This window comes from Pogoniulus pusillus, chromosome 2 (genome assembly GCF_015220805.1).
Source record: "Pogoniulus pusillus isolate bPogPus1 chromosome 2, bPogPus1.pri, whole genome shotgun sequence".
NCBI lineage: Eukaryota > Metazoa > Chordata > Aves > Piciformes > Lybiidae > Pogoniulus > Pogoniulus pusillus.
The window spans coordinates 35121953-35137193 of NC_087265.1; the positions used below are offsets into that span (position 1 = coordinate 35121953).

General features: G+C 44.5%; 1 protein-coding gene across 1 annotated transcript in view; it reads left to right on the forward strand.

Annotated features, from left to right (window-relative positions):
- Window positions 1–1560: 1560 nt before the first annotated feature.
- Window positions 1561–15241, forward strand: part of CDK15 (cyclin dependent kinase 15) — a gene marked incomplete at its 5' end in the record, with an annotated part of 41629 nt that continues 27948 nt past the window's right edge. Inside the window, 4 exon segments of the mRNA XM_064166070.1 lie at window positions 1561–1650; window positions 7689–7733; window positions 9455–9586; window positions 10098–10219. Of these exon segments, the coding sequence (XP_064022140.1) occupies window positions 1561–1650; window positions 7689–7733; window positions 9455–9586; window positions 10098–10219 (389 nt within the window).

A 15241-nucleotide genomic window follows, 5' to 3' on the forward strand; every position in this document is an offset into this window, starting at 1 on the left:
AGCATAAGATTTATTGACGTGGTGCATTCTCTGCTACTCTGGGGGAATGGCACTCCCCCGACAAAGAGCCACTTCACCGCAGGAAGCCCCACAGAGACAAAATGTGTTTAAAGCTCAGTTGTGGCTGTAGCACCTGACACCCCAGCAGGGGGTTGTAGAAGCAGCCAAGTGAGGAGCAGTTCCCAGACGCCTGATTTAGACACAAACGCTGAATTCTCCATACTACTGTGGACCCTCTGTACTGACTGCTCCTCTGGAGCAACAGCTCTGTCATAGGTGGGTTTTGAGGTACCGTAGAGCCAGGTTAGCAGCCTCTTTCCATAGCAGATGGGATCTAGTCCGGAGTATCTTTACTGGACTCATAGGCAATTGGGTGCAAAGTGGAGTGTGCTTAAGGTTCATATTACCATGCACTAGAAATACACTGCTGATAGCTAAATAAGCTGGCATCAGTATTAGAGGCAGCTTGGCTGTGTGCAAGAACTAATTTACAGTCTGTACTGTTTCCAGTAGTTATGCTGAATCAGACACCCCTTACTGCTCAGCAGGCTCAGTATTGACATAGGCTTAGACCACAGCTGTGTGGTACAGTGTATCTGGCTGCAGGGTTTTTAGAACGAGGTGAAGTTGTTAGGTCAACAAAAGGCAAAGTGCTAATCCGGTATAAATTTGCTTTGCCAGCATGAAATTCTTCGAATGTCTTTTGCATGTTGTTTGAAAAACAAAAAGCAGCTTTTACCCAGGACCAAAATTAATTTGGCTTCCCACGGATAGCTCAAGCTCTGTATTGTGTGCTTCAGCTAATTCAGCAGAAACAAGATTGTAATGCCCACGTCTCATCTGAATGAAATTCGTGGCACTGAGTGGTTTGATGGTAAGATAGTTTGGTTTTATCAGCAGGAAAAGGTGAGTCTGGTGCAGCTGTGAGGCTGCTATTCTATGTCAGATGCTGAACTAAAATCTGGAGTCAGGGACCTGCTTTTGTTGAGCTATGGAGCTTCTGTCTGTGCACAATTTTGGTGTAACAGCTGGCTTGGATTCTTCAGTAGTGCCAGTGACCTACAGACAGAGTGATCCCAGCTCCAGCACTTCCCCATGTCCCTTCACTGTTCAGAGCTACAGAAACTACTGTCTCAAGTTTATGGTGGCAAATGATGGAGCTGTGCACACTCTTCCCTCATAGTGTCTACCTATGAGACTTTTTGAGATTTGCTGCTGAGAAGCTGCCTTCATGAGAATGTGGTCTGGAGCCAACTCTACCATGAGAAACCTAATACAAAGCTGAAAGACTCAGAAGACTGTAGCCTGTTTTGTCTATATGGAGGCCAAGACTTTTCCCCGTGCTGCCCACCCCACCGCCACACCCAAGATGTGCTGAGGCTTGGTGAAGACACATCAGAACATAAGGACTAGGACCGCACAGTTGCAATGATACTTTTAGATAGATTGGCTGAAAGACTATTTGCCCCCATTTTCAAAATTTTTCACTGCCTTGATGTGTGCACTTTCTCCTTCTACTTCCAGCAGCAGCAGTTAAGATGATCTTCCTTTTGTGCTTCTCTTCGCAAGCACTTGAAACATGCCAGCATTGTACTGCTTCATGACATTATCCAGACCAAGGAGACACTAATGTTTGATTTTGAGCACGTGGTGAGTTGATCTTTTTCTATCTTCCTGGAGAACTGGTACTGGGAAGTGTTGAGAAGTTGTTGCATAATGAAGATACTGCATTGTGAGACATCGACAAAGAGACAGACCTTAATCCTTCAGTGCAATGATTGATTCTCCTTCTCGATCCCTTTCTTTCCAGCCACAGCTTTACTTTTTTTTTTCTGTGCATGCAACAGCTGTATGCAAAAATGATTCTATATCTTGTCCTCACTAGAGTGACAGATGCTATTTACCTCAATTGCTGCCTTGACAACACAATAATAATAGTGTTCTTGAGCCATAGCAAGGATAGGAAATAATGATCACAGGATGTTAGGGGTTGGAAGGGACACAAGGAAATCATCGAGTCCAACCCCCCTGCCAGAGCAGGACAACACTATCTGACACAGATGACAGAGGAACACATCCAGACAGGCCTTAAAAGTCTCCAGAGAAGGAGACTCCACAACCTCCCTGGAGAGCCTGTTCCAGTGCTCTGTGACCCTTACAGTACAGAAGTCCCCCCTTGTGTTGAGGCAGAACCTCTTTTGCTGCAACTTACACCCATTGCTCCTTATCCTATCCCAGGGAGCAATGAGCAGAGCCTGTCCTCCCACTCCTGGCCAGCCTTCAGATTCTTTTTTAGGCAATTTTATCTCATATTTAAATTATTCTGATACAGATCTCTTATATATAATCCACAGAGCCATTATGCACAGAGGATGGGGATGATGGGGACAGTGAGGATAGTGAAGGCAATGGGGATGATTTCAAAGAATCAACCAGTTTGGAAGAGACTTCCATGATCATCCAGCCCAACCTAGCACCCAGCCCCAGCCAATCAACTAGACCATGGCACTAAGTGCCTCAAACAGTCTTTAAGGCTGAAGGAGGTGATGGAGGCCATAGGTTACTCTGAGTCCCTGCCCATTATGTGCCTCTGTGTGCACCCCCCTGTGGCAGCAGGTGGAGTGGGACAGGATCTCACCCTGCTCAGCTGGGGTGTCCAGGAAGGACCCAGTCCAGTGCCGTTGTCCCTGGCACTGTGACTCTCAGTATTTTCCTGGGGTGTATTAAAAGAAGTGTGGACAGCAGATCCAGGGAGGTTCTCCTCCCCCTCTATGCTGCCTACCTGGAATATTGCATTCAATTTTGGGCTCCCCAGTTCAAGAACAACAGGGAGAGCTCAAGAGAGGGATACGAAGATGATGAAGGGGCTGGAGTACTGCCTGGTGATGAGAGGCACAATACTAATACTAATCCCTCATGAGCTTTCAGCTCAGCCAAGTACTTCAGCTCATCATAAGCAGCTCAGCTTCATACAGGAGCTCAGCCTAAGTAAGGAGGCCCAACAAGCGCCCATGGAGCGATGCCAGAGTGACCATCAAGCCTATTCCTATGTAACCGGGGGGCCACCAGGCCCCTCAGCCTTTGACCCCTCCACCATTCACCCAGTGTGCACCATGGGCACTCACCAGCAATGCCGGGAGGAGGATCCCTCTGCCCAGTTGGGCAAGCTTGAGGCTTCTGCTTTTCCTGGGGCCGACTATAAAGGGGAGTGGGCAGGGAGGGTAAAGTGGTGACACCTGGGGTGGGAGGAGACTCCAACAGAGCCCAGGTGCTCTGGGTTTGGGGGCAAACCCGGGAAAATGTGGTGTGAGGTGGGAAAGGAGCAGATAGGGTGGGGTCACATTTGGTACTGTCTGCACTGGCTTGCCATAGCCACACTGCCAGTTGCTCTCATGAGGAGGCAGGATGACAAGAAGAATGTTTTCTACTGGAGTCTTTCTACTTCTGTTGCTTTTGCTGACTGCTATCAACCAAATTATAAGGAAAGCACAGAGGCTATGTTTTCTTACTGCAGTCTTATGGTTAGTTCTGCTATAGGTATGAATTTTGTTAACTGTCAGCTTCAGGTCATAAACTGCTAGGGTGAGATAATGGATCAGCCAGGTCCCTGATTTGACCCAGCACCTAAGCAACTGCAGCAACTGTTGTGCTGCATCAGATCAGATGTTCATCAAGAATCAGAGAATCACTGAAATATCCAGGTTGTAAAAGACCCTCAGGATCACCAAGTCCAACCTATAACCCTACTCTATGAGATTCACCTTAAACCATATTCCTAAGCACCACATCCAAACAGCCCTTAAACACATCCAGAGTTGGTGACTCCACCACCTCCCTGGGCAGCTCATTCCAGTGCCTGACCACTCTCTCCATGAAAAACTTTTTCCTAATGTCCAATCTAAACCTACCCAGTCTCAGCTTGAGGTCACTCCCTCTTGTTCTATCATTTACCTGTGAGAAGAGACCAGCACCAGCCTCTCCACAGGTAGCTGTAGACAGCAGTGAGGTCTCCCTTCAGCCTCCTCTTCTTCAAACTAAACAGCCTCAGTTCCCTCAATCACTCCTCATAGGATTTATTCTCTAGGCCTTCCACCATTGTTTTTGCCCTCCTCTGGACCCACTCCAGCACCTCTGCATCTCTCTTGCATTGCAGTGTCTCTTGTACTGCAGTGCTCAACACTGAACTCAAGGTGTGGCCTCGCCAAAGCTGAGTACAAAGGGACAATCACCTCCCTACTCCTGCTGGTCACAGCATTTTTAATACAAGCCAGGATGCCATTGGCCTTTTTGGCTTGGCTGCCTGGGCACACTGCTGGCTCGTTCAGCTGCCTGTCTATTACTACATCTCCCCCTGCCCATCCCTTTCTGCCAGGCAGCTCTCCAGCCACACTGCCCAAAGTCTGTAGTATTGCTTGAGGTTGCTGTGACCCAAGTGCATGGCCTGACATTTGGCCTTGTTGAAGCTCATCCCATTATTGTTGGCCCATTGATCTAGCCTATCCAAGTCCCGCTGAAGAGCCTCTCTACCCTCATTCACATCAACACTGCCACCTAACTTGGTGTCATCTGCAAACTTACTGATGACACTCTCCATGCCTGAATCAAGGTCACCAAAAAAGATGTTCAAAAGAACACAGATCCTTGAGGAATACCACTAGTGACTGGTCACCAACTGGATTTAACTGCATTGACCACCACGCTCTGGGCCCTCCTGCCCAGCCAGTGCTTTATCCAGGAGACAGTGTGCTCCTCCAAGCCATGAGCAGCCAATTTGCCTACAAGAATTTGTGGGGAATAGTAGCAAAGGCTTTTTGAAAGTCTAGAAATACAACATTGACAGCCTTTCCCTCATCCAGTAGCTGGATCATCTTGTCATAGAAGGAGATCAGGTTGGTCAGGCAGGACCTGCTCCTCAAATTCATACTGACTTGGCCTCATCCCCTGGCTGTTGTCTGTATGACTTATGATGGCATTTGATATGACCTGCTCCATGGCCCTCCCTGGTACTGAGGTCAGACTGACAGGTCTATAGTTTCCTGGATCTTCCTCTCTGTCCTTCTTGTAGACAAGCTTTGCATTTGCTACCCTCCAGTGCATTGGCACCTCCCCAGTTAGCCAGGACATCTGGTAAATAATGGAAAGTGGCTTGGCGAGCACATCTGCCAACTCCCTCAGCACCCTTGGGTGCAGCCAGCCCCACAGACTTGTGTACATCTAAGTGGTGCAGCAGGTCAGTGACCACTTCCTCATTTATTGATTCCTCTCTCTGACTCCTGCTTCATGAGGGTGGGTGCCCAGGGCACTGCTGGATCCAGTGCTAAAGACTGAGACAAAGTAGGCACTGAGCACCTCAGCCTTCTCCTTGTCCTTAGTCAGTAGGTTTCCCTCTGCATTCAGTAGTGGATGGAGATTTTCTCTAGTCCTCCTTTTGCTGTTAATGAATTTATAGCAACATTTTTTTATTATCTTTAACAGCTGTAGCTAGGTTAAGTTCTAGCTGTTCTTTGGCCCTCTTATTTTCTCCCTACATAGTATTGCTACATCTTTATAGTCCTCACAAGAGACATGCCCCCTCTTCCAAAGGCCACAGACTCTCCTTTTATTCTTGAGGTCCAGCCTAAGGTCTCTATTTAGCCAGGCTGGACACCTTCCTTGCTAACTTGTATTTTGGCACACAGGCACAGCGTGCTCCTGTGCCTTTAAGACTTCCCTCTTGAAGTGAGTCCAATCCTCCTGGACACCTAAATTCTTCAGAATAGCTTCCCAAGGGACCTTGTCCATCAGCCTCCTAAACAGGCTGAAGTTTGCCCTCTGGAAGTCCAAGGTGGCCATTTTACTAAGCCCTCTCCTTGTTTCCCCAAGGATAAAGAACTGAATCATCTCCAACCTTTACTTCCCCCACTAGTTCTTCTCTGTTCACAAAAAGGAGATCCAGGAGAGCACCTTCCCTGGTTGGCTTTCTCACCAAAAGTTATCCTCCACACGCTCCAGGAGTCTCCAGGACTGTTCTCTCATTACTGTATTGTATTTCCAGCAGACATCTGGGAAGTTGAAGTCTCCCATAAGAACAAAGGATAGTGATCTCAAGACCTCTCTCAACTGCTTATAAAAAATTTTATCCACCTCCTCATCCTCATTGGGAGGTCTATAGCATATTCCCATCACAGTATCACCCTTGCTGTCCTTAGTCCTGATTTTCACCCATAATGACTCAATCCTGTCATCACATTCTTTAATTTGTGTAGTTTCATATGCTTCCCTAACATAGAGGGCCACTCCACCACCTCTTCTACCTTACCTGTCTCTTGGTTGCCTGTCTCGCAAGAGTTGGTACCCTTTGGTTGCAGCATTCCAGTTGTGGGAGTCATCCCACCGGGTTTCTGTGGTGGCTGCTATATCACAGGTACCCTGTAGTACAATTGCCTCCAGCTCCTCCTGTTTATTGCCCATACTGCATGTACAAACATTTCAGAGAGGGAGTTGAGTACCTTGTTTTAAACCTTGATGGGGGGGAAGTCCTCCTGGTTGACTAAGACACCAACAGACTGATCCACAAGTGATGGACTACTACTCCCAGGGTTCTCAGCAAGGCCAGCTACATCCCCGTCCCCCTTTGAAACTAGTTTAAAGCCCTGTTGATGATCCCAGCCAACTCATGTGCAAGAATTCTCATTCCCTTATGGGACAGATGTACTCCATCTGTCACCAGCAGATCTGGTGCCAAGAACACTTGCCCATGTTCAAGAAAACCAAAGTTCTGTTGATGGCACCATCCTCTAAGCCATGTATTAATCACATGGATTTTTCTTTTCCCTTCAATATCACTTGCTATCGCTGCAGGGATTGAGGAGATCACCACTTGTGCTCGTGGACCCTCAAGTAATCTCCTCAAAGCCATAAAATAATTTTCTGATTGTTTTTGAACTCCTGTACATTGCTTCCTCACTCCCAATCTACATTAGCAGCTGTGGGTAATAGTCAGTTGGGGAGCCTCTTAGAAATGTCCCTAACCCGTGCCTCAGGCAGGCAGCAGACCTCCATGTGGAATGGATCAGGCCTGCAAACAGGGCCCTCAGTTCCCTTGAGAAGGGAATCCCCTACTAGTATCACCTTTCTTTCTTTTTTTGCACTAGTACTAAGTCTCAGGGCTGGCTGGCAAGTTCTATGTGGTTGAGTGCCTGGAGATTCATCTCCATCCTCGTTCATCTGGCCCTCTGTTTCAAGGGCACTATAACTGGTGTGTGTGGACAACTGAGAAGACTGCATTGGCCTGCCTTTCCTGCCTCGCTAGAGAGAGACCTGTCTACATCCTTCCTCACCTCTTCTAATAGACACCTGAATCGCTTCCCCTCTTCTTCTTGGGTACCTCCCTCTGCTAGTGGGATCTGCAGAGCCTGGTACCACATGTCCAATTCCCTTTCACATTCCCTAATAGATCTTAGTGTTACAACCTCATCCTTCAGCTCATCCACCAGGCTAAGCAGATCTTCAATTTGTCATACCTAGCACAGGTGCTGCCTCCACTGCTCTCCATTTCAAGTGTCAGGCACCAACACTTACTGGAAGAAGGAAGAGAAGGAAAAGACAGCTTTGCAGTAGTTGCATATTCTTTTCCATTTACAGAAGAGTCATTAGTAGAAGCATTTTACACTAGTAGTTTTACCTCAAGTTCTTATCTTCCAATTCAGCACCCAGATCTAGCACAGTACCTGGGCCAGCATCCTGGAGGATTTATTTGTGCAATGTTATAATGAGTTCCTTAAAAAAAAAAATAGCATCCCTTAAAGCATGAGGAAGTGTTATTTTCCACTATGCATGATCACTGTAAATTGCTTACTGATATTTATTTGTCCCATCTATCAGAAACACTTTGAAGAAAAGCTGCCTTTGATAACTTCCCTCTCTTACTCTCCAAAGCCTTTTTTTCCATTTAATCCCTCTCATTTTCTGAACCTGCAAGAGGGCATTCAGCTTTTGTGAACAATGACATCTTGTGGCAAGGAGATCTGTCTCTACACAAATTTGTCTTCTCTTACCATTAGAATACATTATTTGATTCTCTAATTAAAAACTTCCAGATCTCACTCTCCTCTCATCTGGAACTGTCTTTATGTTTACAGTAATTTAAATCCCTTTTGTTTCTACTACACCTTTTTGAGACTGATTGACTAGGCCTGAGCACAGATGAAGATGCACCATGACTGATGTTATAACAGTCTCCTACTCTCCTTTGTACATATCTTCACATTTAATAAACTGTCAGGATTGTCGCTGCATACTGACTTAAGGTTTCAGTGGAGATGTGCTCAGTGAATGCCTGGATCATTTTTCTGAGCACCTTCAATTAATTTATCTTACAGCTGCCAACAATAACTTTGTATCTTATCAAACTGCTTATTCATGTGATTCTGTCAGAGCCCTCTGAAGTTCTCCACTGTCGCTTCTTATCACACCTAATCTAAATATTTCTGTCATCTTCAAATGTTGCTGTCTTGTTCACATCGTTTACCAGATAGTTGTTAAGCAACACCAATTCTAATCAACTTTCTTGGGGCTCCAGATTTTAAACATCCTTAAAGCTCAGATGTGTCCAAGATGCAGTGTTGTTGTTTTGGCACAGATCTCAAGGGCTCACAAAGCCCATTGAATACGTGGCTATAACACATACTCTCTGGCAGTTCTCTGAGTACACACTAGCCAGCTGCTCTGCTTTCTTGTCCGAAATCCTCACTGTCAGCAGGAACTGAACTGTAAAATTCTTTTCTGCTCTTTTAGGAGGGTCGTCTGGCTTGCTTCATTTTTTCTTTCAGAAGTTGCTTGTTTTCTTTTTCTCTAAGTGATTCCTACTGAATATGATGCAGGAATGCAGAATTTTACAGGGATACTTCTCTGGTACAAAAATGACCTATGGGTGTCACTGTTTTTCCTCTTCAGATTATTTTTTCAGCCAAAAAACACCTTTTCTCTGGTCAAGTCTAATTAATTTTGATGTGTTTTGTTTCTATCCACTATACAATTTCATACCTTGTTTCAGCCCAACTTATTTCACCCCAGGCTTACTTACATTGTTACAGTGGTGGGAGTTAGAGATTTCAAGCTTGCATGCTTTCTCGCTTGCTTGATTCATTTGTCATACCTTATGTGCTATATCTATTCAAATCAGTGCCATGTGTTTTGTCCTAGCTTGAAGATAACACTTCACACTGTAAGGTAAGCCAGTTCTTGCTCCTGCAATCAATAGTCCATTTCTAAAGAAAAGTGACATTTCAAAAATGTGCACTTAAGAACTGCTCTGTGACTGCTCTTGTGGCCAAATACTCTACCCTGAAACCATCAGAAAGCTGCAGAGCAGTCATCTTGCATTGCAGTTTTTTCTTCTCTACTATTTTTTACTGGTTTCTTACTTGCTTTGTCTCTGCTTTGTTTCAAGAATTCTCCTGAAGTTCAGACTGACTTTTTTTGTCTTTTCATATTTCAGGTTTTGTGTGGCCTGGCTTATATCCAACAACAACACATTCTTCACCCTGATCTAAAACCTCAGACCTTCCTTGTCAGTTGCCTTGGTAAACTCAAATTAGCTGACTTTGCTAAGTCACAGTTTGGATACTGATAATATAGCTGCTCAGACCAAAGGTTTAGGATGCATATAGAACTGTATCCACAGCCAATTCAGGCATAAAAGCAAAACCTCTTATTGAAGGTCATGAAATATTCTTGTGGTCAGTATAGCCTTTCTTGCCCTTCTACTGGTAAGTGCAGGGAGTAAGCTCATTTAAGTTAGGGCAAGTACTGCCACATAAAACTGGTTCAAAAGAATTGGCAATCAACACCTCACTCTTCAGAGAACAATGTAGCATGTGGAATCCACTGCAATGTGCTGAACTAAAAGGCTTTCTTCGCATTGATTTGGGATGGCTGTTTCGGTCACAAATGGTAAAAGCCCTGTAAAACACAGCACATTGCTTGGTCTGATCTGCCCCAAAGGAATATTCCAGACACAATTTGTATTCTCAAATTCTTGTGAAAACTGCATTGGGCTTGGTTGCATTCAAAGATCCAAAAGAAAATAATGTCCTATTTCTAATTGTTTTCCTGCAGGCATTGCTTGTGCCAAGTCCATCCCCAGACAGACATACTCCCCTGAAGTGGTGACAATCTGGTACTGTCCTCCTGATGCCTTTTTTGGAGCTATAGATTATTCTTCTAGTCTAGATATCTAGTACTAACCAAATTTTAAACATCTGGGTTCCCTTGGGAAAATTCATCTTTATCTGAAATAAATTAAGTGGAATGCGTCCAGGGAAGGGCGACAAAGCTGGTGAAAGGCCTGGAACACAAACCCTACGAGGAGAGGCTGAGGGAGCTGGGGTTGGTTAGCCTGGAGAAGAGGAGGCTCAGGGGTGACCTCATTGCTGTCTACAACTACCTGAAGGGAGGTTGTAGCCAGGTGGGGATTGGTCTCTTCTCCCAGGCAACCAGCAATAGAACAAGGGGACACAGTCTCAAGTTGTGCCGGGGGAAGTATAGGCTGGATGTTAGGAGGAAGTTGTTGCCAGAAAGAGTGATTGGCATTGGAATGGGCTGCCCAGGGAGGTGGTGGAGTTGCCATCTCTGGAGGTGCTCAAGAAAAGACTGGATGAGGCTCTTAATGCCATGGTCTAGTTGATTGGGTAGGACTGGGTGCTAGGTTGGACTGGATGATCTTGGAGGTCTCTTCCAACCTGCTTGATTCTATGATTCAACCAAGGTACTGCAGATACAGTTGCAAGTAGAGGAATTAATACCTGTGAGAAGAAAATGTCTGAGAAGTGGAAAGTTTTGTGCTGTTGGGTGCGTAGAAGTTTTTATGAATTATGCCACTACATCTCAGTTATGGATTTATATAAGTTTCATCCCAGAATATTTATATGTACATCTCATTTAGTAACATTTATGAAGCATTTTTAGATCTTGCAACAGAACACTTTTGCTTAATGTACTTATTGTTTTGTATCTGTGGCCTTGGTAATAAAAAGTAGATTAGAGCATTTCTGAATGGGTGTAGAGAGAGAAAGGTGTCTGAATTTTTTATTATTTCTGTGATACTTTGTCCTTCTTGTCATAAAATGTGTCTTAGATTCATTCTGCATTTCATAGAGAAGCAGGGCTGTGTTCTGTTAAAGCCTTGTTACCTTATGAGCTGTGTCCCAAAATCTTAATGTGGCTGGAAATCACAGGAAACAAGTTGCACATTAGCTGAGAGTTGAGCTCTCAGAGAGGGGTCTCTGAGACCAGGCAGAAACCAGAAGAGGATTGGGGGGGTTCACAGGTATTTCACTGGTCCTTTCAGACTGGCCTGGATATCTAGCTAGGCCTTATTGTTCATCTACCTTCTGGGTCACTTCTGCACCAGCCTGAGCCTGCTTCCAGCAACACAGTCCTGACTTAGTCATGGACAACATGCAGCTCATGAAGTTACAAGAGACCATCCTTGTTCTGGGCAGTTCTCTACCTGTGAGTAGTACTGCTGCTTCACTCTTTCTTCAGACTAGTCCATTTTGTGGCTGTGCCTGTCAAGGCACATTGGTGCTTTTCTTAACCACTCTGTAGAGTCAAAAGCTGGGAAAGGGCAGCAGCAAGCTAAAAAAGGTGTAAGAAGTGCAGATCCCCCTCCAAAGGTCTGTGGCTTATCAGAGAATCTGATGGCCCAAAGCTGGAGAGCACCTCAGGAAAACAGGATTTTTTAGTTTGTTCATTTCCCTAGGCCTGCTGCTAATTTAATTGCTTGAAGATTGCTCCAAAGAGGAAAACCTTGCTGAGTTTGAATGGCTTTCAACTGCTAAGTTATGTCTAGATAGTCTCATTTTCTCTCCTTGACTGCCTGTCACCTCTCCCCTCCAGACAGTAGACAGTCTCAGGAACATCTGCTGAGGTTGAAGAAGATGCCTGCCTAGCAGACTGGAGGGTTTGTAGATGCTGATATAACCCTGGGTTATTTTCTTACCTGACAGCTGACCCTTGTCCAAAGCCCTGGCTATGCATAGGACACCTGGCATTTCTGCCTGTGCAAAACCAGTATCCCCACTATAGAATAATAAGATTGTTTGCATTGGAAGGGATCTTAAAGATCATCTATTTCCACCTGCCCTGTCATGGGCAGGGACATTGTTGTCCACTAGACCAGGCTGCTCAAGGCCTCATCCAGCCTGGCCTTGAACACCTCCAGGGAGAGGGCATCCACAGCCTCTTTGGGCAGCCTGTTCCAGTGTCTCACCACCCAGTATCTAGTCTAAATCTACTCTCCTCGAGCTTAAATCTGTCCCCTCTTGTCCTATCACTACAAGCCTTACAAAGTCCCTTCCCAGCTATCTTGTAGACACTCTGCAGGTACTGGAAGGTTGCCATAAGGTCTTCCCAAAGCCTTTTCTTCTCGAGGCTGAACAATCCCAGCTCTATTAGCCTGTGTCTGTAGGGGTGATGCACTACATAACTCTGCTCTAGTGTAAGGAATAGCAACATAGGAGTGGCACCAGCACTCTTAGCAGCTCTAGCAGCACAGTACTCTGAGTCTCACTGAACTGTACTCACACTATAGGCACCTTTGTCAAAACATCTCCTTATAGTAACAACATTCAAAGTGTTTGCCCTAAAGAAAGATGTCACACTGAGAGAATGGAAAATACTTCAGTGAGCTCTATTCAGTAACTTCCTCTAGCAAGAGTAATTTATTATCTTGATATGGACTGCATTTAAATTCAATTTTTGTCTCTTAGGAAGTAATGTGAATTCACACAGATGTTACTTGTCTACTGGGAAGAAAGGAAGGAAAGAAAAGCCCATGTCTTTTGGATGCTCAGTTAACACAAAGGCAGGTCAGAATGCTCTCACTACTGGCATAAGACAGTAGGTGTTAAAGTCTTGGTTTAAATAAACCAGTTATAGCAAAATAAAACATTATCACAGTTCATGCATGATGTGCTTGAGCAGCAATACTGTCAGTGGGAGGCACGTGGTAAGTGAATGAGGCTTTGAACAGATGAAGAAAAAGATAAGGAGACTCACTTTTTTTTTAAACACCAAGTGCTTTATGCATCTGCTGCCCTAGTAGCTGCTAACGTCACGAGCACCTTGAGTCATGTCTTCTTTTCAGACAGGCTTTCCTTGTATAATCTTCATTAAAAAAGTATATCACAGGAATCTTCCCAGGTAGATTCATGCAGAACAGGATTTCTCATGCAGTCATTTAATTTGACTCTGTCAGGCCCACTGCAGCCTCTTCCCCAGCCTGGTTGGCATTGTCTTGCTATACCAAACTGGGAGATACAGACTAAGAGTTCCTCTGTACAGACCATGCTCAGTGAGGAACAAGAGAAAGATGTATTTCTGGTTAAATATGCAGTTTCAATCTCTCATGGCCAGGAACACTGTGAAAGGGAACTCTGGGATGGCACAGAGATATCTTAAATCTTAACCCTGATGAAGTAATCTTTCCACTGTATGATGCAGCACTGCAGGCTGAGGAGTAAGCACAATGTTCATAATACCTGCCCCAGGGATTGCAGGCAGATGCAGCTATGCTGTCTGAATCAGCTCTGTTTATGCTCATTAAATATCCCTATATCCAGCTATATGGCTCTTAACACTTTAGCAGTCAGTGTCTTGATTCATGTGCATATACAGGTTGAAACAGCATGTATAGGCCTTTTCCCAGAAGAGCCCTTCCTCTGCCCCAGCTCTTCCCAAGGACTGAGATTATTTGAGAAACTCATAGACTTGAAGATCTAAGAGAACCTTTGAATGAATATCAGAGGGGAAAGAAAGAAGAGAGGAAAACTAAACCAATGCTAAGTCAAATCTTTGTGTATTTAAAATTGAATGTCCTTGAGTCATCCTCATTAACAGAAGGATCCTCATAATGCTGTCAGAGCAGTAACTGTAAATCCTGTATCTTAAATGGAAAAATGAGGCATCTGCTGAAAGGCTGATATGATGACTGGCACTACTTTCTAAATTCCAGCTTTAACAGATTGACAAAACTACCTTGGGAAAAGAAGGAGGTGCCATAACATTAGTTATTCTGTGTACTTATGGAGGGTTTTGGTGAAGAAAAGTGTATTTTGTCAGGAAACACATAGAGTTAGAATGAGTCATAATTGCCACTGATGAATCAATACAGGCACTAAAGGCTGAGTCTCACTACAGGAAACAAAAAGCCCTCCCTTTTCAGCATTTGTAGTTTTGTCATTATTAGAGACGCTGAGGTTTTAAGGTTTCAAGAGATAATGGGAATATACCAGGAATACAAGAAAGACCTCTTCCAGAAGGTGCATTGGTTACAGCCCACAAGTTGTCCTTAATCTGACAGCTTGCCCATTAGTGAGAAGATTGTTTCGTTAGACTTCAATTCTTTAACTCTTTCCTTGTGAGTCATTCTTAGCAAATGCTAGCTGAGGCTATGGGAGGAAACAAACCAGCTAACCAACAAACCAAAACAAACCCAAACAAAAACCCACATTAACCCCCCCAGCCATAAGCTTTCTGGTTCTTATTTCTATTTATTGCTGGCTGAACTTCAAGGCTTCTCAGCATTAACAGAAACCATAGCAGATCTGTTTGTTTGGTTGTTGTTTTTTTTTTCTCTGCCATGAATCCTGTTGCCTTAGGCTTTTGCAACAAAACAGTGTCTTAAATTCAATTTAGGAAACAGCACAGCCAGCACTGTTTATTAGATCTCTGTAGAAGGTCTAAGTTGGATCTGTGTCATTTGGAGGCTGTAGTGAGTCCAGACAAAGTTTCTGTGGTTGCCAGTCTAATGGCTGTTTCTGGGTAGGATATTAGAACCCAAACTGTGGGTTAATGTCAGGATCATTTGCTCCAAAAACACATGCAGCTGATTCTCTTCTCCCAAAAATGTAAGAGAACCTGAACTGCTTTGACTTTCTATATTTAAACTTGTGCAATGGGATCCAGGAATTACAGCAACCCCTGTCATTGCAAAATAAGGCAAGTCATTTGGGGACATACATCAGCTGTGAAAATAAGAGGGTTGGTATGACACTGGACTCAGCAGAATCAGTCTGTGGGCTCTAAAATAATAACTAGCGGTGTGATAGTGAGTGAGACACAAAATCTATGTTGCAAAAGCTATGGATTGAAGTTTCATGACACTGAGACCAAGTCAAGGCAAATTCGACAGGTAAGACCCAAGGTTACTGTACAGAAAGCCAAGAAAAAGCGCAGCAGATGTTTGTGAAATCAGCAC